Source organism: Penicillium vulpinum, assembly GCF_028829585.1.
Source record: "Penicillium vulpinum strain IBT 29486 chromosome Unknown utg000003l_segment0_segment0, whole genome shotgun sequence".
Classification (NCBI taxonomy): Eukaryota; Fungi; Ascomycota; class Eurotiomycetes; order Eurotiales; family Aspergillaceae; genus Penicillium; species Penicillium vulpinum.
In genome coordinates this window covers 8,404,328-8,428,510 of record NW_026643243.1, presented here as the reverse complement: position 1 = coordinate 8,428,510, position 24,183 = coordinate 8,404,328, and the positions used below count along the sequence as shown (strand labels likewise).

At 49.9% G+C, this 24,183-nt stretch overlaps 14 protein-coding genes across 14 annotated transcripts; 7 read left to right on the top strand and 7 right to left on the bottom strand.

Annotated features, from left to right (window-relative positions):
* Nucleotides 1-126: 126 nt before the first annotated feature.
* prs3 (proteasome core particle subunit beta 6) lies at nucleotides 127-960 on the bottom strand (the record flags this gene model as incomplete). Its single annotated transcript, XM_057255919.1, has 2 exons — nucleotides 127-814; nucleotides 869-960. The coding sequence occupies 2 exons, from the start codon at nucleotides 958-960 to the stop codon at nucleotides 127-129; spliced, it is 780 nt and encodes a 259-aa protein (XP_057109781.1).
* Nucleotides 961-1,330: 370 nt separating this feature from the next.
* N7479_008224 (HCNGP domain-containing protein) lies at nucleotides 1,331-2,125 on the top strand (the record flags this gene model as incomplete). The annotated part of the gene is made up of 3 exons (XM_057255918.1): nucleotides 1,331-1,377; nucleotides 1,427-1,509; nucleotides 1,572-2,125. The coding sequence occupies 3 exons, from the start codon at nucleotides 1,331-1,333 to the stop codon at nucleotides 2,123-2,125; spliced, it is 684 nt and encodes a 227-aa protein (XP_057109780.1).
* A 433-nt stretch (nucleotides 2,126-2,558) lies between these two features.
* Nucleotides 2,559-3,224, bottom strand: N7479_008223 (uncharacterized protein; the record flags this gene model as incomplete). The annotated part of the gene is made up of 2 exons (XM_057255917.1): nucleotides 2,559-2,834; nucleotides 2,862-3,224. 2 exons carry the CDS (start codon nucleotides 3,222-3,224, stop codon nucleotides 2,559-2,561), a joined length of 639 nt encoding a protein of 212 aa, XP_057109779.1.
* A 458-nt stretch (nucleotides 3,225-3,682) lies between these two features.
* pre4 (proteasome core particle subunit beta 7) lies at nucleotides 3,683-4,592 on the top strand (the record flags this gene model as incomplete). The annotated part of the gene is made up of 3 exons (XM_057255916.1): nucleotides 3,683-3,712; nucleotides 3,765-3,912; nucleotides 3,988-4,592. The coding sequence occupies 3 exons, from the start codon at nucleotides 3,683-3,685 to the stop codon at nucleotides 4,590-4,592; spliced, it is 783 nt and encodes a 260-aa protein (XP_057109778.1).
* Nucleotides 4,593-4,776: 184 nt separating this feature from the next.
* On the bottom strand, nucleotides 4,777-5,775 carry N7479_008221 (fumarylacetoacetate hydrolase family protein; the record flags this gene model as incomplete). The annotated part of the gene is made up of 3 exons (XM_057255915.1): nucleotides 4,777-4,909; nucleotides 4,973-5,694; nucleotides 5,761-5,775. The coding sequence occupies 3 exons, from the start codon at nucleotides 5,773-5,775 to the stop codon at nucleotides 4,777-4,779; spliced, it is 870 nt and encodes a 289-aa protein (XP_057109777.1).
* Nucleotides 5,776-5,939: 164 nt separating this feature from the next.
* Nucleotides 5,940-6,365, top strand: N7479_008220 (succinate dehydrogenase assembly factor 1; the record flags this gene model as incomplete). The annotated part of the gene is made up of 2 exons (XM_057255914.1): nucleotides 5,940-6,046; nucleotides 6,242-6,365. 2 exons carry the CDS (start codon nucleotides 5,940-5,942, stop codon nucleotides 6,363-6,365), a joined length of 231 nt encoding a protein of 76 aa, XP_057109776.1.
* Nucleotides 6,366-7,040: 675 nt separating this feature from the next.
* Nucleotides 7,041-7,640, top strand: N7479_008219 (Hsp20/alpha crystallin family protein; the record flags this gene model as incomplete). The annotated part of the gene is made up of 1 exon (XM_057255913.1): nucleotides 7,041-7,640. The coding sequence occupies one exon, from the start codon at nucleotides 7,041-7,043 to the stop codon at nucleotides 7,638-7,640; it is 600 nt and encodes a 199-aa protein (XP_057109775.1).
* A 746-nt stretch (nucleotides 7,641-8,386) lies between these two features.
* Nucleotides 8,387-10,348, bottom strand: N7479_008218 (uncharacterized protein; the record flags this gene model as incomplete). The annotated part of the gene is made up of 1 exon (XM_057255912.1): nucleotides 8,387-10,348. The coding sequence occupies one exon, from the start codon at nucleotides 10,346-10,348 to the stop codon at nucleotides 8,387-8,389; it is 1,962 nt and encodes a 653-aa protein (XP_057109774.1).
* Nucleotides 10,349-11,625: 1,277 nt separating this feature from the next.
* On the top strand, nucleotides 11,626-12,500 carry N7479_008217 (ATG3/ATG10 family protein; the record flags this gene model as incomplete). The annotated part of the gene is given in 4 exon segments (XM_057255911.1): nucleotides 11,626-11,754; nucleotides 11,871-11,975; nucleotides 11,992-12,294; nucleotides 12,316-12,500. 4 exon segments carry the CDS (start codon nucleotides 11,626-11,628, stop codon nucleotides 12,487-12,489), a joined length of 711 nt encoding a protein of 236 aa, XP_057109773.1. The 3' UTR covers nucleotides 12,490-12,500.
* Nucleotides 12,501-12,604: 104 nt separating this feature from the next.
* Nucleotides 12,605-13,287, bottom strand: N7479_008216 (U2 snRNP complex subunit MSL1; the record flags this gene model as incomplete). The annotated part of the gene is made up of 3 exons (XM_057255910.1): nucleotides 12,605-12,880; nucleotides 12,939-13,155; nucleotides 13,214-13,287. 3 exons carry the CDS (start codon nucleotides 13,285-13,287, stop codon nucleotides 12,605-12,607), a joined length of 567 nt encoding a protein of 188 aa, XP_057109772.1.
* Nucleotides 13,288-13,541: 254 nt separating this feature from the next.
* Nucleotides 13,542-14,801, top strand: N7479_008215 (WD40 repeat domain-containing protein; the record flags this gene model as incomplete). Its single annotated transcript, XM_057255909.1, has 4 exons — nucleotides 13,542-13,764; nucleotides 13,830-14,416; nucleotides 14,468-14,705; nucleotides 14,761-14,801. 4 exons carry the CDS (start codon nucleotides 13,542-13,544, stop codon nucleotides 14,799-14,801), a joined length of 1,089 nt encoding a protein of 362 aa, XP_057109771.1.
* A 312-nt stretch (nucleotides 14,802-15,113) lies between these two features.
* Nucleotides 15,114-16,427, top strand: N7479_008214 (lipase family protein; the record flags this gene model as incomplete). The annotated part of the gene is made up of 2 exons (XM_057255908.1): nucleotides 15,114-15,335; nucleotides 15,396-16,427. The coding sequence occupies 2 exons, from the start codon at nucleotides 15,114-15,116 to the stop codon at nucleotides 16,425-16,427; spliced, it is 1,254 nt and encodes a 417-aa protein (XP_057109770.1).
* Nucleotides 16,428-16,812: 385 nt separating this feature from the next.
* N7479_008213 (WW domain protein) lies at nucleotides 16,813-20,829 on the bottom strand (the record flags this gene model as incomplete). The annotated part of the gene is made up of 3 exons (XM_057255907.1): nucleotides 16,813-17,346; nucleotides 17,410-18,016; nucleotides 18,077-20,829. The coding sequence occupies 3 exons, from the start codon at nucleotides 20,827-20,829 to the stop codon at nucleotides 16,813-16,815; spliced, it is 3,894 nt and encodes a 1,297-aa protein (XP_057109769.1).
* A 613-nt stretch (nucleotides 20,830-21,442) lies between these two features.
* On the bottom strand, nucleotides 21,443-24,103 carry N7479_008212 (uncharacterized protein; the record flags this gene model as incomplete). Its single annotated transcript, XM_057255906.1, has 8 exons — nucleotides 21,443-21,865; nucleotides 21,971-22,492; nucleotides 22,549-22,731; nucleotides 22,785-23,449; nucleotides 23,516-23,590; nucleotides 23,788-23,797; nucleotides 23,880-23,889; nucleotides 23,946-24,103. 8 exons carry the CDS (start codon nucleotides 24,101-24,103, stop codon nucleotides 21,443-21,445), a joined length of 2,046 nt encoding a protein of 681 aa, XP_057109768.1.
* Between the last annotated feature and the right edge of the window lie 80 nt (nucleotides 24,104-24,183).

Sequence of the window (24,183 nt, the reverse complement as noted above, 5' to 3'; positions counted from 1 at the left end):
ACGACGTATAACGTAAAGATATCAATTCATGGAAATTTCAGTCATCTCGATTATGTTTGTGATCAACTGATCAAAAAAGAGCTCCACGCTCCGATAAGAAGGTCATGCTATATCATGTCCTACACTCTAATCCTGCTTCAGGGCATGGAACACCTCCTCAATCCCTTCCCGGGTAACAATCACCATTTGCAAACCATCACCAACCTCGATATGTCTTTCCACGGCACTTGTAAAGGCATCCTTTACAAGCTTCTTCGCCGTTTCCTTGTCCAGAGGCTCAGCCTTTTTGGGCACAAGGGCATGTCCTTCTCCGCTTCCCGGGATGTATTGGTTCTTGGAGTTGACTTGGTTGTCCAGGAAAGGCATGATCAAACTAGATGCCGCACCGGCAGCACGGCACTGTTCCCGCTCGTAAGAACCCACGGGGTCGTAGCTGTACAAAGCTCCCACGCCTTCCTCATCCAGGCCAGCCAGAATAGCATGTACGTAGTATGGGAAGAATCGCTTCTCGTAGAGAATGGTTGACAATCGCTGTGCACATGCTCCAACTGACATGGATTTCCCATGTTGGTACTTGTACATCTTCACCACGGTGTCCAACTTTTCCTTGAGAGCGTTTCCATCTGCGGCGAAACCAACAACGGAAAGAATGATAGTAGCTCCCTCGCCGGTTTCATCATCACCGCCAATCTTGAAGACTTTCGGGACCATGCGAGAGTTGATATTGTAGCCTGATGTGGAACGAGTATCACCGGCGAGGATAGCGAAATCAGCACCCGTGATGCCGAGGGTGGAACCGCCATTATCGGTGTAACTAATGAAAATGTTAACCAATGTTCCTGCTCAGTTTCATCAAGTCGTTCCTTACGGGTAGAAGGAATGTTGTTTGACATTGGCGGATGTTGGCTCAGCGAAGGAGTATCCAATAGTCCCAGACTGGTTACCCATGAGCGACGTCATTTTCGGGGGGATGGAGCTTGATCGGGAGGAAATATCACAATCACAGTGTGGTAAAAGATATTAAAGTGTTGAAGGTAGAAGATTCTCGAGATTGGGGAGTTCTGGAAGATGGAGAGCAAAGAAGCTGGGTGTCTGACGCGATGCGGTAGCTGCCTTCTGATTAGGTAAGAAATATCCAAGCTTCAGGGCTCTCCAAGAGCCCTGGATGGCCGTCTCGATAGTTAGTCTCGGCGCCTCATATATTCCTGGATATTAAGTTTGACATACTCTGATTCGAAAGATAAATTTGCCCATATCTCTGAATCTTATTCCATATCGTCTTGATTTCTTTCAATTTCTACGTCTATCCATAGACACAAACTGCGACATAATGCTTGGTCTTGGTGACTATGAGAGCAGCAGTGAGGATGAGGTAGAGTACAAGGGTCCTCCACCCAAATCTCAGGTATTTTGACCTCCGAAACAGCATCACCGAAGAGTCGCTGATTCCAGAGCAACAGAGTAACAAGGATATTCCACCTACAACGTCACAAGCTGGCCAGAACGAAGGTAACATACTTTTTAATTCTCCGTTAGTAACCTCTAAAGGTCGGCTCTGACAATTTATCTAGATCACAAACCGTCCCACCAACAACCAAAAGAGGCGCCCTTTCAGGTTGCCACCGATTCAGTCCCAGAAGGACCTGTCCTTGGTCCCGCGTCTATGGGCATGGCGCCCCTCTCGGAGGACAAGCACTCGACAAGCGGGCGGTCATCTCCCTTTTCAGCTTCACGAGCACTCGTTCAAGACCTCACTCTCCCTCCGGTCCCCAATCTGGACATCCCACCATCACCTCCCGGGTCTCCCAACCCAGCCGCGAATGCAAAATTCGAGCATTTTCTTTCGCTCAAAAAGCAAGGCATACACTTCAACTCAAAACTGGCAAGCTCGTCGTCACTTAAGAATCCAAGCTTGTTGAAGAAGATGATGGAACATGCTGGGATCAATGAGCAATCGCAATACGACACATCCCTGCCCGCCGACTTATGGGATACATCTAATCTACCCAACTGGGCTTTCAAGGAAGAGCTCTTGAAAACCCAACAAGATTTACGTAAACAATCAGAGGAGAAAAAGGCATCGGGTCAGCGAACCTCGGTTGATTTTGTGTCTGGGTCTGCCTGAGGATTCATTCAGCGGCAACTGGACCAAGAAGACCAACCCTATAGTATGCCAGATCTTGAACGGCAAGGCCGAATAGCCTCGGGGGCACTAATTCTTTTGGGAAATTCGATAATTTGAAATTGTGACCCGAAAGGGTGGCTCCGGCACATAACACGAATGCTTCGAATGTGACGCAGTATTTGCCTGTACGACAAGGGAACTTCCGTTCTGGTATCTTATCGTTCAAGAAGGGCTCTTTTATCCTCAATCAAACTGCAAGGCTATGTGCGCGTCTCAGGGAAACATCTACGGTGGTATATCGCATGGCACTAGAAAGAGTTCTAGAAGGAGAACGAACAAAACTCTCTCCATTGACATAGCACACACTTCAACTCGTGTATATTATCATACTTGTGGATTATACATTGGAACAACGATGCTTATTTCAGCCTCCTCATCCACCACCAGCTGAACTCTGTCTGCGCCGCCTCGCCTTCTCATACAGACTTAAACAAGAAACGAACACCATTCGATCAAAGTCCTCTCCGTATTCTACTCTGATTCCAGGTTTCCCGCCTTGTCCCAGTCTTTTCGCACCTGAAAATACGGCCAGAACCTGCTCGGTGTGCTCATCCACAAGCTTATAGTTCCAGCCGGTCCATTGAGATGGTGCTGAGTTTCCAACACCAATGGTTCGTGTTCGCTTCCACAGGAATGACCGCCTCCCGTTCTGGGTTTAATTAGATCCACATTGCACTGTCATCTCCAAGCGGTATTTTGGTTTGTGAATGAGTTCCTTGGTCATGTCCTCCCACTGGACGGTATTTATGTCGTCGGGGTTCCCAATGCCTATTTTGTAGTCACCGGACGACTTCAGAAATTTGGAGATGGCCACAATTGGAGCCCGGGTGCTGGTATCAGCATGGAGAATAACATCGGGCTTGTTAGGGGTGAACATAGATATTTCCCCGTAAAACAGAGGCTGGTCATCCGCCGAGTTGATATCATAGTGCCTGTGGAAGAGCCTGTTGACGATATTATACACGCGTGAAGAGCCATCGTCGTCAATGGGAAGGGCAGATGCCATAGATCCAGCACGACTTGAACTCGGAGAAGGCATTAAATTTTCCAGAAAGGAGTCTGGATATTCAAAAATTGTCAAATGGAGGAAGGTACGAGTGCACAGTTAGCTATATATGTATATAGTACATAAGGCGAAGCATCTACCAGAAAAAGTGGCATCATCATTTTGGAAGCGAATACGAGCGCCAAATTAGGTTGAACATAAGAATAGGCCTTAGGAGTAACTAGATAAGTGTAGAGTAACCAATTGTTTATCTTCATTTCCTAAGTGTTCGTATTTAAAGGATCTGCGACAGTTGTATTTAGCTACATGCTCCTGCCCAGCTTCGTAACCGCGAATCTTAGTCAGCCGAGCTCCGTCAGCTCGACTGCCTAAGGGAGCTCCCCATCTATCGTCATCACTTCACTGTACTATCCATCTGTTGTTTTACTTTGTCTTCAATCTACCTTCCCTCTTCAAGAACCCTGTTGAAACTGTCTCAATTTTCATTCATCATGAACCACTTCCCTGAAGCTTGGGGCCGCGTAGGTGGCACATCTTTCTCAGTCCTTGCTCTGTTGCTAACTATCCGCCCAGCCCAGGAACGATGTCTACGGTGCCTACGATCACTCATATTTGCAGACCACAGGTCCCAAGGCCCATACCTCATCTCCTGCAGTGACCGGAACGTCAGTGGTGGGTGTCAAGTTTAATGGTGGAGTCGTTATAGCTACCGACAACCTGGGTATGCCGTTCCAATGTCACGTCCCGTTCCTTCGCTGCATTGCCATCTGACATGATATGATTTGTGAATATATAGCCTCCTACGGGTCCCTAGCTCGTTTCTCTGACACGAAGCGTCTGCGTACTTTCGGCGATAAGGCAATGGTTGGCTTTGGCGGTGACGTTTCCGACATGCAATATCTCGACCGTCTCCTCGACTCCATGGATATCAAGGAGAACTACTCGCCTCATGGAAACATGCTTAACGCTAAGAACCTGCACACATACCTTGCAAAGGTTTTCTACAAACGACGCTCCGAGTTCAACCCACTGTGGAACCACGTCCTTGTCGCAGGCTTCGATGGGGAGGGGGAGCCCTTCCTTAGCTCGGCAGATTTGCTCGGAACAACATTCTCTGCTCCCCACCTGGCTACAGGCTTCGGCGCTCATCTTGCGGTCCCCATCCTGCGCCGCAGGTTCCCCGAGGGTACTCCGCTTGAACAAGTCACCAAGGAAGAAGCCATTGAGGCTTTGAAGGATTGCTTGAAAGTTCTGTTCTACCGCGATGCACGAAGTAGCGACAAGTACTCGATAGCCGTGATCACGAAGGATGGTATTGATCTGAAGGAGGATGAGCAGATTCAGGGTCAGAGCTGGGCCTTTGCCGAGAGAATCAGGGGGTATGGCGCCCAGACTGCTTAGATCCTTATTTATGTTTTTTTCTTTTACATGTAATGCACACGGGATTACGGATACAAAGATAAATTTTGTGTCCAAATAACTTCAATGATCAATTGTAAAGACTCAAACATGCGGGTAGTTATATACAACTTCAACTAGTACCAATCTTTTTATTGGTCTCAAGGCAAGTTCAAGGGTAATAAATTTAGAGCTTGGCGGTAAGCTTGTCAAAGACTACGCGGTTGACACAGGACCCGACGCCCTCGAGCGAAACCTCGACTTTATCGCCATCCCTCAGCCACACAGGAGGCTTGCGGCCCATTCCCACGCCTTGGGGTCTGTCAAACAGTCAGTCTATCAAGTTCAAACGGCAATGTGCTTGCTCATTAGGGTATACTCACGTTCCAGTGAAGATGACATCTCCAGGCAAGAGTGTAGTTCCCTGAGACAGGAAAGATATCGTCTTAGCCACGCCGAAGATCATATCCTTAGTCGAGGAAGATTGGACTGTCTGCCCATTCAACTTGGTCGAGATGGCCAAGTTATTCGGGTCCGAAATCACACTAGAGGAAACAATGCCAGGACCAAACGGTGCCCAGCCATTGAATCCCTTACCCAGGCTCCACTGACCTCCACCGCGTTTGATTTGCCAATCGCGGTGGGAAACATCGTTACCGACAGCATAGCCCAGGACATAGTCTAGAGCCTTGCTCTCGGGGACATCAGTGGCCTCTTTGCCGATAATAATGACCAGTTCACACTCGTAATCAAGACCTTCGCCCTCTTGGGCAAGCTGGGGCACGGGGATATCATCTACTGGGCCCGAAATTGAGGTGGTGGGCTTGTAGAACAAGATTGGATATGTTGGAATGGGCATGTTCGACTCCTTAGCGTGTTGCTCGTAGTTGAGACCCAAGCATCGGACTGTGCCAATATCCTTACGGGCCAGGGGTGCAAGAAGCATTCTCACTTCTGCGACCTGGTCGGTGACCCGGTGCTGGCCGAAGATGTCACCTTGAATGACTCTGGCTTTGGTGACTTTGGCGATATCGCTCACTCCTGACGGAAGAATAGCATCGCCGTAATAGATCTGGCCATCTTTGGCCAGGAAACGGACAAGGTGCTATTTAGAAAATCAGCTTTTTGTTCTTACTCTCTTAGAATGATAGATATTAAATTTCATACTCACAGTAAAGGTAGCCATTGTGGAATAATATGGTGAACTGGAATGTCAAGGGGAATATGGAGATGGGGCAATATCTGGGCACTCGGCCGGGAAAGACGAAGCTCTTTTTCCCCAGAGCGGGAAACAATGTCTAGCTCCACCCAATGATTTGCAGGCTTTTCCCCTCTTCATATTGATTCGAAATGGCTCGGCTCTCCGGTCTCCAGAGGGACGTTTTGTCTCTATACCGAAAATGCTTACGGGAGATTCGAAATAAGCCTGAGGTGGGTTATATCAAACCTCATCTGACGTCAACCTCGGCTGATAACTATTTCTTTTGTAGGACTCCAGGGTCAATTTCAAGAAATATGCTCGGTAAGGCTCTATCAATTACCTATCTCCCTATTTGCCTATCTCTCTATCCTTTCTCTTTCTTCTTCCGTTCCCGACGACGTTCCCCCTAGATATCGGTGCAATTCGGCTGAGACGGGATATCGATCTACAGGGCAGAGTTCCAAAAGCATCTCTCAGTGAACAAGAAGGACTTTAGCACTGTTGAATATCTCTTGCGCAAAGGCAATCGACAGCTCGAGTTGTATGCTACCCCAGGAATCCGCAATATCCGATGAGCGGACGGGGCGGGATTTTAGTTCTTCAAAAGTGCCTACACAGCTAGCTTTGTATGTCTTGCGCCTTTCAGCCTCCTATCTCAACCAGTTCACTCATTGAAATAGAATCGGAGATCACTAGCGTCGCCGGTTTCACCCAGGACGCATTGCTGCGAATAGTTGAGCATGTTGAACATGTTACGCAAAGACATGGCCATGTGTGATCTAGTTGAGGCCTGATTTTGGAGGCATTTTGTATAATAGTATATCATAGAATGTTGAGTCATTGGAGCTTTGTCATGGAGTGTTCTGCCTATACTACTGTACTACTGTTGACGCATTGTAAAGCCCTGGAAGTTTCGAGGTTCAAAAAGAGGTAATTACCAATCATGAATTATTCACGCTGTCTAGAGAGCATTTGTCAGAGTTACTATTAGAATTATTACAATTATATCGATGTATGGAATGTAGTGGTTGTGTCTTGAAGTCGGTGGCGGCTTGTCGACTGCGCCACCAGTTTCTGGATGCTTCCGCCGAAGTATGAGCAATCAGCCTCAGGTAGAACGAACAACAGATATAAAATGGCAGATATTCCAGGGCAATTAAACAGAACAAATCAATCAGAAAACAATCTCCACAGTCTCTTAGACACTCTATCTCTCTTACAACCTTTTTTTCGAACAAAAATCCCAAACAATGGCCTTCTACTCTCAATCCGGCTTCGCGCCACTCTTCCAATTCCTCAGTGACTACGAGACTCCCCACCAATTCAAGTCTCCACAATGTTCCAAGTCTCGCCAGTGCTCCAAGCTCCAAGCACGCAGCTCCTTCGCACCAGCCTTTGATGTGCGCGAGCTAACCAATGCCTACCACCTCGATGGCGAGCTCCCAGGCGTGGACCAAAGCAACATCGAGATCGAATTCACCGATCCACACACCCTCGTGATCAAGGGCCACACAGACCGCAAGTACAACAATGACACCAACAGCGATGATGCCAGCTCAAGCCGCAGCACGTCTCCTGCAGGCTGGCACAAGCCCACAGTTGAAGACGAGGATGCAGAGTCTACTACTAGCTCAGCCGACACTGTCGACACCGCTGCTTCCCATCCCATCGAGAACGATGAGCCTCATTTCTGGGCCAAGGAGAGGTCTATCGGTGACTTCCAGCGCACCTTTAGCTTCACCGCGCGTGTTGATCAGGACTCTGTCAGCGCAAGTCTGAAGAATGGTGTCTTGTCTGTTATTGTGCCGAAAGAGGCTACACCAACGCCGAAGAAGATTCGGATCCTGTGATTGAAATCAAATTTATGGGTGTCATTGGCTTCAAATCCATCGACTCGGTATAATTGATTGCATTTGCATTGGGATCTCTGGGTGGCGTTTGTTTCCTTGCTATATTTGCTGCATTTGTACTTTTATGATCTGACGTTGTTATTATTAATTTAAATCGATGTTTATTCATTGCTATCCCATGTGTAGACATGTAATACGAACTAGACAATACGAAGTAGAGAACTTAGCTACACTGAACCTACGCAAAAGCCCCTTGCTTGACTCGATAACCTTACCTCGCATACACGAATGGGCAGGAATACCTGAGCCACACGGTGAATAATATATATATATGTATGTATGCATAAGAAAGTAAGATAGCCGAGAAGTGAGATCGTATCCCATTAGGGACATATATTCCGAGGACTGGAACTAAACGCCTAAGAAAAACCCTAATATTGCAAAATAACAGTATATGTACGGGATACAGAATTCAGGGATATGTGTAAAACGCCAGATATGATTCATGCCAATTCCACTTCCAATTCCAAAAGGGTATACCTAATAAGACTCCATATCCAAAATGTGTATTAAAACTCCCCGCCAAAGCCCCCCCCCCCCCCAAAAAAAAAAGAAACGCATAACCTCCAGAATGAACTTTTGTGGATGCCATAGGCAAACAAGACAAGATCAAAATAATATCCAGGGCAGAAAATGGTCAACAAAATCGATACCAAAAATGTGAATAAACCAAAAAAGCGAGGTTATCATGTGCACAAATCCGTCTGGAGAGGGACCTTTGTCAACCTACGACGGCGATAGTCATTGCTCCGGCTTCGAGACCGGCCTCGCATCGGCTCAGAGGAAGCTAATTCAGCATCAAGGTCAAGGTCATCCTGCAAGTAACCTGGAGACATGATGGTGGGCAGTGGAGGAGCTTCAACGCCTGGTTTCTTGCTCCAGATGCGACTTCCCCGTCGACTTCTGGATTGGGAGCGTTGTATATCGTATTCTCCATGAATGTGATAGTCAGAGGCTGACCTTCGAAGTCGCTCCTTGGTTTCCGTAGTTGGCCGTTGGAGACTGAGTTGTGATTCTCCGATTGCGGCAGACCCTATAGTAGACATGGTATCAAACGAGCTGGATAATCTATCTCCATAAAAAGGCCCCCTGGTAAAGCCATTTGGGTTCTGGCGTGGAATAGAAACCATGGCGGTAGACTTGACTTCGAGGAATGGTTCGAGCGGTGAAGAATATTCCGTGTATCGAGGCGCACACAATGTTGACCGACGCGATCGCGACGGGGCGAGGGGAAGTGGGTCGCCCGAGTCGTACCAGCGAGCAGCGGCTGGATATAGCCTTGAGTAGTTCTCCGGGTTTGTCTGCAGGCTCAGGTGGCGCTGTACTTTATCGCCTGATAGACCTGAAGCCGAGCCTTTCAGGATACATACATTCTTTGAACTGTCTGCACCACATGAGCTAGATGTTTGTGAGGTAGCAGAGCTCTGAGTCCGGCTCCGCTGTATAGAGTGGACTGATGTGGCAGAGCTGTAGCCACTGTCAGACTTGTTAAGGGATTGAGGTGCGCTCTGGGCAAGGCCAGCGTCCAGAGCACCTTTTTCCAACTGGATTCTCGTATCGTCGCAGAGGACAATCCCTTCGTCTTCTGGATCCCCGGGGAACAATGATTTTGTCCGAGGCTGGACTGTGATAGTGGGAGACCTTTCAAAAGAGAATGGACTGCCCGGAACATCGTCCGATTTCTTCGGATCAGGCAAGGATGGAATATCCAGCGTTGACCCCCTGCTAGGCACTACAACTTCCATGTTCTCAAGACCAAGCCCAGGATCTGGGACGTAGGGCCCATTTAAAGGAACGCGCTCGCTCGGACATGGAGAGGCGGAGCCATTTACAACTCGTAAAGATCCTAATTTGAGTGCCCCGAGCTGAGTATATCGGGTATCAGTCGGACTGGACGGCCGTGCTGGCGATGGCAGACGCAGTGGTCCTCGGATCGAAGGCAATGACCATTGCAAATCAGTTGTCGGATCTTCGATCTGGCATTCGGGCTCGCCAATGGGCGATGGAACGCGTCGAATTGTGCCTGTTGTTCGTCTTGTAGCAACCCCAGGACGCGTCAGGAGCGATCGTCGACGCGTTAATGAGAACCGTTGGTTGCCAACCAAGAAGTGGGTGTTAGAAGATGTCGCGTCTCCGATGTGGTTTTCATAGACAGCGCTGTTGTGCCTCTGTAGGGGAGTTCGAGTCGAACTGGCCCGCCTTGGTGGCTGCTCATAAATAGGCGAGGGTTGGGAAGCTGTTTCCCAAGTTTCCCAAGTTTCTGAATGGTACGATGTTCTTCTCGAAGAGCTTGCGGTCAACAGGCTTGGGCGGATTGGATGACGCTTGGTGGGACTCTGATCGTATACAAAGGCTCGATCCTCAGTCGGGGTCTCTTCCGACGACTCTGTTTCAAAAAGGGTAGGTGGAATCTCTGCTTTCTTGGGGTAGCTGCCCCGTTTTTCCACGGGGGTATTGGATATACTGGAGATATTGCTGCCAACCCAAGGGTTTTGCCACCCTATCAGCCCTGAACTGATCGTCGAAGAGTCTGTTTCGGGTCGTTGAGAACTTTGAATGGTAATGAACTTCTTTGTCAGGGGCTTTGAAAGGCGGTTAGAGCGGCGGGTCTCATCTTTTTTGGCCTGGCTCGATTGAGAGTTGCCCATGATTCAGATGCAATGCAGGTAGATTCAGATATGCTCTGGCCAGATTCAACTGGGCATGTGCAGTAGGGACGGCCAGAATGATATACAATTAGAATAAGGGCTTGTTGACAGGCTGGCGAGCACTGGCCCCCCGCACGACGATGGGGTGACCTAGCTCTGGAATTTCCAAGCTTGTCCCGATGGAGCTTTTCAGATTAGATCGCACCCCGGACTACTGACGTCAAGCCACGCCCTGATTGCCCACAGAGGACGCAATCCGAGCCCCAAGCTCGTACAACCGCTGTAATTGGAATTGGTACGATTGGCGGCTCAGGGTTTCCCAACAAACCCGGAGGTGATGGTCCGTGTTTCAGATTGGTTGCAATTCAGGAATTGGTTGGACTGGAGAGATGGAAGATGGAGAATGAGAGGGGGAATTGGGGTAACGTCAAAACAAATAGCCAATCTTGTAAGCTGGGGAGTCCCCTTCTTCACAAAACAGGATTTGATGATTTCTGGATTTCACGATCTCGGCTCACGGGGAAGTTGGCCGACCAGGGGTAGATCAAAATCGGCAAATACACAGTCAGATCAACATTAAGATTATAGACAATTTGCAAATAAATTAAAAAGAAAAGGAATGAAAAGCAAAAAAAGAACAGTATGTGGTGGTGGGGGATAGATGGTCAGTAGCCTGGAAGGGGGAACGTACGATACATAAGAAGTGGATAGAGAAGCAGACAAACGAGGTGTATATGCAACTAAACGCCAGAAACAAAAGAAGACGCAAGCATGTTTTCGCCACAAAGATTCAAAATACGCGCATTTGCATCAGACGAAGCTGCATGCAGAGAGATATGAACAAGGAACTACACACATGTCCACGCGGGAACTGGGAAAAAGGTACCGCCTCCTTCTGCCGCATATGACTGAAGAGGTACTCAGTACTTATATTTAATGTGTTATCACAATACATAACCCTTGTACTGGGTACTTCTTGGCACATGTAGTATTCTTGACAAACTCCATTGTTTTCTCTTTCTCCTTCTATATCCGGATCACCGCAATCATCTTTTCTTTTCTTTTTTTAACCACACATGTATTTGGTATCCATGGATTCATCTTCCAATGTCTCTGATTTGACATATAGTGACAAGTGACAAGATTGAGTGGCTCTTACTCTCGCGAAACCCTCCGTACCCTGGCCACGCCACATTCACAGCTGAGCATCTGCATCCGGGACACTGGTACACACTGATACGAAGTAGATGACAGTGGTCATCTCGGGTTCTAGCCGCATGGCTGAGTATTGCTCTACGTTTCCCTTCCTGGCGCAGTCGGAGTTTGAGCGTGCATGTCAGGATCTCGCCGATCAATGCACTTCGGCCCAAAATATTACCTGGTCTGACATTAGACTGCTCACAAAGGTATCCCCTTTTTTATGCATGAACCATTAAACTTTACTTTTGGTTCCTTATTTGATATATACGACTTGAGGAATGAAGAACTGATGTGAAAATATAAAAAATTTGTATGAGATCAGCCAGGTGGAACAGGCCTCAGAATAACAAAATGTGTTGATGTCCCCAGCCCGCTAGAAGCCCCAGCGCTGGCAGACCTTGAAGAATCACAGGAAGATGAAGATCCGGTCTGCAGAGTTCTAGCCCCTAAGGGACGTGTCCACTTGTCCTGACTCTTCACTGCAGGAAGCTCTCGTTCGCGCCAAACCCGAGCCCAGATTACAGATTGACTATGATATCTTGTTATCTCCCACATATCAGGTCCCTGTCTTGTACTTCGGCCTTAGGTGGCACAACCACGGCCCACTCGGACTAGACGAAGTCTACCAGTATGTCGTGCCGGAACGGTACAGACAAGAATTGAAGAGTTTTGGTGTAATGGGTGGGATTAGTATGGGTGTAGGTGCATTCTCGGAACCTCGTGACAAGAGCTCATGTCTTCTTTTTGTTTTTTTTTCTTTCTTGTAGTACCATCCTGACTCTGGCGCCCCGGCCTTTTTTGTCCACCCATGCAACACCGCGGAAGCCATGGCGAATATCGCAGACGCACAGAACGTCACTCCCGGGTCATATCTCCTCATCTGGCTCGGCCTTGTAGGCCATTGCGTGAACCTGCACGTCCCACGCGAGCTTTTCGCTTAGCACAGTACCAGCCAATAATTGCATATGCTGGAAACGCTGGGGAATAAAAAAAAATCAAATGCAAAATGAGGACTTCAAGTCTCTCTCAGTCCTTGGTAGGGCCCCATTTATCAGATTACTCCTCATCTGAGGAAGCTTCCATGGGCACATCGCTGTCTTCGTCCATTGGAGCCTCTTCATTGTCACTTTCCTCTTCACGCGGTCGCTTCAGGCCATGGCTCTCTCCATTGACATTGGTCGTGGGTCGTGCAGGGAGTGCGCCCGGAGGAGCACCGAAGATAGACTTTTGGAGGTCTGTTGAGACTGGGGCTGGCGCAGCATCAACTGGCGCAACGTATGTGCCGCGAAGTTGGGAAATGATATTTGATGATCCTTTGGCGTAAACAATTTTCTGGATATCCATTGATTGAGCGGGAGTTTGCGACGATAGAAGGCCAAGAAAAACATACCATCTGTTTTCCGAAAAAATCAAATCCTTGTAAAGCCCGCAGAGCCTGTGTACTGGCTTGGACATCCTTGAACACAATATGAGCCTGGCCTCGCATTTTGCTGGTTTTCATGACCACAATGTCCAGAACGGTGCCGTATGTGGAGAACAGGGCATAGAGGGCCGTTCGCAGATCATGTTTCGGAATTCTCTTGTCGGGCAATTTGGTACAGTAGAGTCTGAATATTGTTAGTGCTAATGTACAACAGTCTCCTCTACTTGGAAGGACAAGCTCACGTCTGGTTAGGAGCGCCGATAGCAATGGGCTTACTGTCAGGAGCTCCACGGGCGGGCAATGATTTTGAAGCCATTTCTCAGATGGTTAAAATATTGCGTAGGCTGTATGTTTGAAAGAGTAAATGAGGTAGCGTGAGGGAAAATGAAGCTCAATCGCGATCTGTGTCAATGGCGACTCAAATCCTCGACACAAAAGTAGCTCTGTGTCATGTGATGCACTCCTTACTAAGCGCCACCGTCATGACCCAGCTCCCCTCCGGTCCCGCAACTACAACCAAGTACACAAGCACGACGGTAGAGAGATCCTCCTGTCGTTATTATCTCCAACATGGCTGCTCCTCAGGTCCACCATCTATTCCATGCACCAATTGCAGACCACTCGTTCTCATCCGACAAGAAGACACTTGCTGTCGCTCGGGAGAACAACGTGGAGCTGTATCAACAATCAGGCAACAAGTTTGCGCTGAGCGATGAGCTCAAGGGCCACGAGAAGATCGTCACCAGCGTTGACATTGCTCCCAACAGTGGCCGAATTGTCACTTGCTCGCAGGGTATGTTTTGACAAGGCTCTTTTTGACTATACCATCTACAATACCTAACGGTGTTCGCTCTATAGATCGCAATGCCTACGTTTGGGAGCAGACTCCTACCGGATGGAAACCTACTCTGGTCCTTCTCCGAATCAACCGTGCCGCAACCTTTGTGCGCTGGTCTCCATCAGAGCAAAAGTTCGCGGTCGGCTCCGGCGCCCGAGTGATTGCAGTCTGCTACTTTGAGGAGGAGAACGACTGGTGGATCTCGAAGCACATCAAGAAGCCTATTCGCAGCACCATTACAACCTTGGCGTGGCACCCGAACTCCGTCCTGCTGGCAGCCGGATCGACCGATTCTCACGCCCGAGTCTTCTCGAGCTTCATCAAGGGTATTGATACTCGCCCGGAGCCTAGTGCGTGGGGAGAGCGCCTTCCTTTCAACACCATCTGTGGTGAATACCTGAACGACACCGCTGGTTGGATCCAGGGTGTTGCATTCTCTCCTAGTGGTAATGCGCTCGCCTTCACTGGACACGATAGCAGTGTGACTGTCGTGTACCCCAGCGCTCCGGACCAGCCCCCGCGGGCGATGTTGAATATTGCTACCCGTTTGCTCCCGCTCAACAGCCTTATCTGGAATGGCGAGACTGAGATTATTGCAGCTGGACATGTAAGTGATTTCTCATTAAGTAACACAACAGCTTGTGCTAACCGTATCTAGGACTGTGAGCCCTTCCGTTTCCGCGGCGATGAGAATGGATGGCAACTTGATGGCTCTCTGGAGAATAAGGCTGGAAAAGCCGGGGGTGCCCGCGAGGAGTCTGCTTTGAATATGTTCCGGCAGATGGATCTCAAGGGCCAGGCCCAGGCAGACACCAAGCTCAAGTCTACTCACCAGAACACTGTGCACACCATCCGGGCCCACGAAGAATCCAACGGGGTTGTGAGATCCTTCAGCAGTAAGATTGCCCTCCTGAAAATCGAGAGTCATGAGAGACTAACATATTGTTATAGCGAGCGGTGTCGATGGTCGTGTTGTCATTTGGGCCGCCTGATTTGAACTACCTTTTAATGCGGCCCTAGTCTACGGTCGGCATGCATATACTATAGGATAGAATTCTTCGAGTACATTCTGGTCTCTCGTGACCATTCAGATTGCAAGATTGTGACACTCATGTTGTAGTTGTACATACCTCCGGGTATCTTCCCAGATCGACATGAACCGACCAATAGGAAATCGATGACATAATGGGATTGCCAGGCTACCCCGGATTCCAGTCACATCTCCACATCACACGGCCTTGTTCTCTTACTTTAAAGATGAATTCATACCTTCCCTCCTACCCAAGTCAGCATGTGAAGCCACCATGACTAGCATTCTCTTACTTCCGCTACTACTATACATCTGCTTCCTGGCCCCAGCCAGGGCCCAGAGCAAGACACAACATGTTTCAACTGAGCTATTCAACTCCCTCGAGGAGTTATCCCGAATAGTAGACATCTCATATTGCGTCGGAACAACGGGTGTCCAACAACCATTCCAGTGCCTCAGCCGCTGTGATGAATTCCCAGATCTAGAACTAGTAACCGTGAGTCAGCTACCTCCAAACACTCATCTCGAAGACAACAACCCACTGACCAATCCATAGACCTGGAACACCGGCGTCCTCCTCTCCGACTCATGCGGCTACATAGCGCTCTCCCACACCCCGGCCTCGAAAAAAATAATCCTCGCCTTCCGCGGCACCTACTCAATAACAAATACAATAATCGACCTCTCCGCCTACCCCCAAGCCTACATCCCATACCCCGACCCAGATGAAAACCCCACCACCACACCCCTCCGCCCCGCGGGTCCCCGCTGCGAAAACTGCACCGTGCACGCAGGCTTCATGCGCTCATGGCTCCACACCAGAGCAGAAATACTCCCACAGATCTCCGCCCTGCGCGAAAAACACCCAGATTACGCCATAACGCTAGTCGGCCACTCGCTCGGCGGGGCAGTGGCAGCACTAGCAGGACTGGAAATGCGTCTGAAGGGCTGGGATGCAACTGTGACGACGTTCGGGGAGCCGATGATTGGGAATGAGGAGTTTGCGAGATTCCTAGATGAACAATTCGGGCTCGGGAATGGTATTGCCATTCCCCCGCTTGACCCCCCTCTTCACACCCCACCTGGGGGCGGTCTTGGGCGGGGTCAGCGCTTCCGCCGTGTGACGCATATCGGGGATCCGGTTCCTATGCTGCCGCTTGCGGAGTGGGGGTATAGGCCTCATGCCGGGGAGATTTTTATTTCGAGGGAGGGGCTGCCGCCGCAATTGGAGGATGCGGTCCATTGTGTTGGCGCGGAGGATCCTAAGTGCATTGCCGGTGGGGGAAGTGAGGGGCTTTTGGTTGAGTTGTATCGGTATTTGAATGTTCCTGTTGGGTTGGCTAGTACTGGTTCTAGTGGGGACGGGTGTCAGTCGACTGGTGATGGTGCTGCGTCTGAGGAGCAGGAGGTCTTGGGACGCGCAGGTGTGAGTTCAGATATTGCTGGTTGTGAGGATAAATTATCGCCTCTTCGGTGGGGTTGGTCTCTTATACCGGCGAGGTATCGACTATGGGAACTGTTTTATGCTCATCGGGATTACTTTTGGAGAATTGGGCTGTGCGTTCCAGGGGGAGATCCAACTGGATAGAGTATATCTCCAGAGCTACGTATCCGGATTGGATACTGGCATTGGCTGCTATGATGATTGTTGTGTTTACTATTTTTTATACTCGGGATACCCTATTCTGTATATTATTAGGTACCTTCTTTCAATCTGATATCTATCATTCGATTTCTAAGATTGTCACTTCAAAGCAATTGCAGTACAAGAATCAAGTCATAACAGCGGTGTGATTGTCTCAATATCATGAAATACAAAGCAGACAACCCACGCTAGGGGAACAGAGAAGGAAGAGCGAACAGTAGATATGCAAACACGCCAAAAAGAACAAATTCCAAAAAAAATCAAACAAAAACAATAAGAATGCTGTGCAAGAAAATCAAACATCCCAACAACCTCTCAAACATCACAATCACCTCCCATGATCCAAACACGGCACAATAACCGGCCCAAACTTAACAACATTCCCCAGCGCCCCATCACCCTGCACCATAAAGTCCGCCGCCAGACTCAACTTACTAGCACCCGGCGCCATACCATAAGAAGCATTAACAGCCTCGGGGTCATAAGCGACAATAGCAACATAGTTCCTGCGGGCCATGAGCTTGCGATACTCCCTCGCCTGCCCGTTGACATCGGTCTGGAAGATCTCCATCATATCCTCCTTGGTATCGGTGACCTGGGCGGAGGACTTGTGGCCGTTGGAGGGGACGTAGAGGGGCTTGCTGTGGCTGTGCAGGAGTTTGATGATGTAGGAGGGTGGCGGGGTGTTGACGACGGAGGAGGCGATGAGTTGGTACATTGTCTTGTGGTCTGAGGGGCTTGAGGGGTCGTGGACGAGACCTGCGCCGCAGACGTTGACGGCGCCGGAGAGGAAGGTCATTCGGATGGATTTTTGGTGCGCTATGCCTTGCAGAGTGCGGATGAGGTATGTTCGTTCGAGATCCTGGTGGAGTTAGTATGGATGGATACGGGGTAGATATGGGGAAGTTGTTGGGGTGGGACTAACCTTCGACTCGTGCGTCCATTGATCGCGTAGCTCGTCCATCGAGCTGAATTCGCCAAATGGACTTAGGATACCACCCATCAGCCCAGATTTACCTACAGCACGCTTGACAGAGTCAAAGCCCGAGCCGACGAAGTCTTTGGCACCAACCACTCCGGCTACAGAGCTTGTTACTTTGCCTAGCACATTGTACGCGCCAGTCACGGCTCGCTTTCCCGTCGCGACAGTCTGGACGATGTGTTCCGCCGTTTCCAGACGGGGGTAGATAATTGGGACGGCGATCATCCAGAGACAATGTTGTACACTTGGCGGTAGCATAGCGACCTTGGGGAAGAGACCCTGGTACGTTGGACCAGCCATGACCTGGTGTGGGTTTCTTTCGGAGCGACAATCGGCGCCGATGACGACGACGCCGGGGCCGAGGTATTTGACGAAGTGCCAGCCTGTGCCTGTGATAGTGAAGAGGTCTGTGTCGTTGCTGACGTTTCGGAGGATGTCGAGGGTTGTGTGGTGCTGGAAGAGGAGGTACATTTCTATTCCGATGCGGCCGATGTTCTTGAACATGTTTGAGAACTGCATGTGTTCTGGATACGAGCCGAAGCCATCGAAGCTGTGGATGTTTATGTTAGTTGCTGCTCGTTGCTGTGCTTGATGTACAAGGGATACTCACATGTCATGATCATCAATCTGGCAGACATAAGGAATCTGCGCAAATGACTCCCTTATGTGCGGTTGATCGAAGTGACTAGTATAGTAATGGAAGTATGCATAAGAAACATCCTGCTGGTTAGCCGCTGTCCAAGGCGCGTTCTTTCTCGCTTCTTTTCCACTGATGGTCAACCACTGCTTGAGAGACGGAATCTCCTTCCACATGCGATCCGCATAGATCTGACCACCCAGACATAACTGCGCATGGAAGCCTCCGATCTCATTGTGTTTTTGCATGATATCCTTCCACATGTAGCCAACACCGCCCACACGGGCTCGCTCACTGGCATTGACATTGAGCGAGAAGTCATTTCCAGAAGTAGCGATGAAACGCCAGTTTGTCTCGTTTCGACCAGCGACGAGGAACTCGTAGCGAGTACAGCCCAGGTGCGAGGTGATGGCGTAGGTCCATTTCGCTGGCCCCGCGTCGTCCATCTGCAGATCGATCTCGTACTTGTAGAATGTCCAGCGTTGGTGGGCGGCGATGTTGGATGCCTTCAACTGTCTTGGGTTTGGAGACAGGTCTAGACTCTGGTGCATGTGGATTGTGGGTGGCTGTGCGGCATCTGTCACGAGCAGGATAGATCCCATCCAGATACCGCGCTCGAGATCCATATTGGTGTAACGCAAGTAAGGACCGAAGTAGACGCCGTTTGTGGGTGCGTTCTTGTACAGATCCATGCCGCTGCTCGGGGGAGGTCCGGAGAACCCAGTCACTATGGGAGACTGTAGGCTTTCGAAGCCAGGGGTCAACGGCACACCGGGCGACGCCAGAGGCTTTCCGAAAGCTGAGAGACCTGGGGAAACTAGCGGGTGGGCGCTGTACACACTTCCCACTGGGGACAAAGGTGTGTCGTTGAGGTTAAGCGGCGTAGGACCCTTCGGGAACTCCCACTGAGTTGACTGTGTAGGCAAGTGGATGTAGTAGTACTGTCCCGAGCTTGGATCCATGTGTGCAATCCATCCCTCCGGAAGAGGTGGCGGAGATGCCGGGCCTGCGCTAGAGGGACCCGGAGAAGTCACCTGGATAGTCTGATGATGGAAACCGGACATGTCATTAGAAGTAGAGGCTTGTGGAGATTGGCCTGCTTGGTGGTGCTGCCGGTCATGCCTGAAAGCAGGATGGTCCTGCGGCGAGACTGACGATGCAGGGGAAGAAGCCTTTGCAGAAGGCTGGGAGGATTGATTTGCTAAGGCCGGGTGCATCATTGCAGCACCGGCACCAGCTGCTGCTGCTGTTGCTGCCGTCGCTGTGGCACCACTGTGCTTTTCATTGGGATATCCATTCGAAGAAGGGCCAGATACACTTGAGTAGGCGGGAGGAGGAGAGGAGCTGAGGCGCATCCGGTCCATGTCTTGTTCCAGGGGATTAGGAGCAGCACCATGCTGTTCTTGCTGCTGTTGCTGCTGTGCGGGGTGCATTTGGGATGGAGATCCACTGTATTGGCTAGGGTGAGCCTGTGGTGCCGGGCTGCTATATTGACTTGGATGAGCCTGGGGAGACGAAGTACTATATTGACTTGGATGACCCTGGGGCGCTGGGCTACTATATTGCGCTGGGTGAGCCTGGGGAGGCGGAGTACTATATTGACCCGGATGGGCCTGAGGCGCCGGGCTACCATATTGGCCTGGATGAGTCTGTGGCGCCGGGCTGCTATATTGGCCTGGATGAGTCTGTGGCGCCGGGCTACCATATTGGCCTGGATGAGCCTGAGGTGCCTGGCTGCTGTATTGACTGGGATGAGTCTGTGGCGCCGGACTACCATAAGAACCCGGCATCTGAGGCGCCGGACTACCATATTGACCAGGATGAGCCGGCTGCTGATTATTCTCAGTGACGACCTCATCACCCTGATAAACAGTTGGAGGTCCATGAGGCTGCGAACCAGGCTGCTCAGTGGGCGTCCATGGACGCTGCTGCGGCTGCTGGCCAGTATACTGCTCTGCTCGTCTCTGCGCAGCGACATTATGCGACTGTATATTCTGCAAGGTCCCAGTACCAGCGATACCAGCCGCCGCATATCTCGCCTCGATATCCGAGGCGGGTCCCTGGCCGGGACCAACGATAGGCGTCTCCGGGGGCGGGGGCGAGCCACGCTGGGCGCGGGTTGTCGAGGTAGAACTGATGCGATTGAGCGGGCCCTGCGAGGCCTGTAGACTTGACGGGGGACGGGCTACCGAGGTTGAATTTTGGCGCTGAGGAGGCGGGTAGTATTGTTGACGGTAATCGTATTGGCCTGTGTTTGCTTGTGGCTCCGGGCCTGGTGGTTGGCCTGCTGGGGGTCTTGGGTACTGTCTAGCAGCTATTGCATCGCGATCTGGGGCATCGTGGCTAGGAGATTCGGGTAGCGGCTTCGGGGCCGCGCCTCTTCTTTCGGCCAATGTTGCGACTCGGGGCTCGCGGCCGTCCCGCGGCCGCAGCGCTGTTGGGTATTCGTTTGGACTCGCGGAGCCGGAGCCAGGACCAGCTGGCGGAGATCCATATCTGATGTTGTCGTATCGGTCGTTTGAACTTGAGGCGCGCATTTGGAGCCGTTGGCGGTCATCCGGGTAGGGGAGCGGGGCGTTTGGTGGGGGACTGGAGCCTGCGGATGGGGATGAGGAGTCCCGTTTGTTGATGCGGAGAGGGCCGATGGTTGGTGATTCTTGTCTGGCTGGGCCGTTGTTGAGGAAAAGCTCCTCTGGATGGAGGGCACGGCTGCTGCCTGCACTCATCGCTTGAGTAAATTGCGGCTAGGCTTGAAGCTGCAGGTGGACGGAATTCAGCCACAGTAGAATGCAACGAGGTACTTCTCGTACCCAATTACGAGAGATAAGCGCGAAAATAGGAATACTACTTCGGAGGGGTAGATGCGGGGCTGAGATGAGAAATACTATTCTCGTCTATTCATAGAAATTGTCCGAGTGTAAAGAAGAAAAGGAAAAAAGCAAAGATGAAGAAGATCAGGGTGATATTTTTCTGTAGGCGCTAAGTTGGGCGAGACGCCGACCCCGCAGGTGACGAGAAATGATCACAAGTTGCTGCCTTGGTACAGATAGCAGTACTATGTACTATGTACACCATGCATATACAGCCAAGATCGTAAGGATTATAGCCAAGGAATGTATATTACATTCTATAAATGGGTCGGCCCGAGCACCATGATTTGAAGATCAATAACCAGTTCATTTCTATACATACAACCCATATACTAATATCCCATCGTCAATCATGCTAACATAGTCAAAACATAGTGCCCCCAAAAAATACAAATATGCCCATAGTATGCGCCAATGCTCTGAAACAACAAGAAAAAAAAAAAAAAAAAAAGAAAGCTCCACTATCCAATCAAAACCCGAAATTAACCATCTGGAGGCCCTCCTGAGCCATTAGGTCAGACCAATCCACATCAAATGTATGACCCACATGCATAAGGCGCTCCAATTGCCTCTCATAGACAATTTGTAAGATAGCGCGAGTCGTTGCTGTATTGCGGCCCATGCCATCTTCCTCGTCTTCCATGCTAGTCATCAATTCCATTGCCATCATCTTCAATCCACTAGCTGATGCCGTGGCACCTGCTAGGAACAAGGGGAAGACTATGAAATGTCGATCAGCTCGGCGTGTGTGTGTGGTTCGCTCGGCTAAACGTAGGATCTCTGTTGCGTGGTGATCGATTTCTCCATCTGGAGCGAATTCGGATTCGACTCGTTGTCCGGGCCACATGCTGCTGTAGGAGAAGAGTTGACAAGCATGATATAGTGTAGCAGACTAGAAGCACATAGTTAGCATTTTTGTTTTTTTTTTCCCTTGTTTTTTCTTTTTGCTTTTTGCTTTTTCAAATAGACGAAAAAAAGTAAAGGTAGAAAGACTGACCTGCTGCATGATTTCCCTCGACCGTCGCGGAAGGCTATCCTGGTGTTGATGTAGGAAAGCAACGTCAGGTGATTCCCACAGTCTCCCGAAAGCCTGACGCAGATCAGTTACTTCCTGGGATTTCTGGTCGAACTCTGCAAAGGGCAGATTCTGTTTATCGTGACGAAGGCGGGTAGCCAAGAAGCCGAGTTGAGCCGCAAGTCGGAATGTGTCGTGGTATAGACGCATGATCACTGGTAAGCTCTCATGTTCATCGGAGTAAATCAAACTGTAGCCCTCCGGGGCCGAAGGATAGAGAAGACATTCCGAGCCAGGGAGCATCTGGTGGTCGATGACGGCTCGTACGAACTCTCCCGTCCCTGCTCCGCTGAACAGGGCGTATAAGTCAATGTGGCACACCCACCAGAGGATGAATGGGTGGGGTTCTTGGCCGTACTTGGCGCGTCGAAGGAAGGCGATGTGGAGGAGACGAGAGATATGGTGAGACCAGAGGTTCGAGCCGTGGGGTTCGGCGGCTGCGATCTGGGGGATTGTAAGCATAAAGACGAGAAATTGCAACTGTAACTGTAACCTCTTACCTCGTAGATCAGAAGTAGGAAGTGGGTAAGGAACAGTCCGTCGGAAACGAGATCGTCGTTATTCCGTAGGCTGACCTGGAGAGAAGGGAAAGCTTGTTGATAATATTGTAGCGCATCGACATTGTGACCTGTGCCGCTGTGCGAGAGACTAAGGGCTGATACAGCCATCATAGCGTGGGAAAGCTATGATTCTTGTTAGTCGGTCAATCTGAACCCAGGGAATGAATTCTACCCACAGGAGGGAAACGAGTGGCTTCCTGCTCTAGGAAGTCCATGCTAAGAGTCATAAAATGACTATGCCTATCAGATCCGCAAGAATCATCAAGTCTATGGTCGTGAGGGAACAACTGCCTCCATACGACATGACGGAAGTGGGAAAAGATCGTAGAATCCTGGCTTTGCTTATCGAGACGCGGATCGAGGAAATTCATCTCCTCGACCTTGACATCGGGCGAAGGAAGCGGATTGAAAGCGGGCGAGAGAGACAGATTGCAGAACGGATCTGAGATCTCAGATGTCGGAGAGATCCTCGAGATCTTCCCATTTGACGGGGAGCGCCTTGTAACATCTTCAAAAGTCTTCAAAATAACCACATTAGGATCTTCGCCTCTCACACTGGAATCCGGCTTGGGCGCGATTGTGGGCGCGAGCGTGGGGCTATTTGCGGCAGAGCTCCTACACTCGCTGGTGGGATTTGATCTAGATTTCTCAATTGCGTCGTCTGCATACTCTGGCAGGGAGGAGAAACTGTCTGGTGTCATGACGACATGGTACGTGCCGGGACTAAAGGCTTCTGCTTTCTTTTCGCGCTCTTCGTCCGAAGTGAGCAGGGAAAAGGGCGGAAGTGAATCCCCAAGAGAGAAATAATCGGTTCTCTCATCATTGGAACTTGGCGAAGTAACTACTCTGGTTAGTACTCAAGAATATGAAAAAAAAAACCCCCCAAAAAATAAAAGAGAGTGCTTACGATCCCAAACGACATGGCCATTTGTCTTCACATCGGCCATACGGCCCATGATACGAGGGGTATCATCGCGAAAGGCTAGACGTGGGCGATAATCGCAAGTATGGCCTAGACGTGTACATTGCTGTAAAAAAAAAGAGATATAAGTGAATGTGGAGATTAGCAAAAGCGTGAAGAATGCATACATTACATTGCGGATGTCCTTCATCACATTTGACTAGAGAATGTGTCGGTCAGCCACGGAATTAGAAAGATAAGTCTCTCAAATCACTTACCCTTTCGACTCTGGAAGATAAGAAAAAACCAATTAATAACTGTTTTTTATTCCTGATTCCAGGAGAAAAGGAAAAAAAAAACAGTGACTCACTCGACATGTCCTTGAAGAAAATCAGCATATGTCGAAAATCCCAAACCTATAGAGATGATCACTTACCAACACCCGGTACGAGATCGCGGAGGCAAGCGGATGCGTGGTGGAGCGATCAAGGCCTTTTCGGACTTGGCAAAGGCGTCGAAAAGATCTTCCTTGGGGGCAATGATGGGTAACCGTAAAGGAGGTTTCCCAGAGACTTTGCTCCGTCTGTTTTGCATGATCAGACTGGTTGCCGTCATAAGGGCTAATGATATCAGTATGTATATCAACACCGAATTGGGTAGATATACTTACTAGG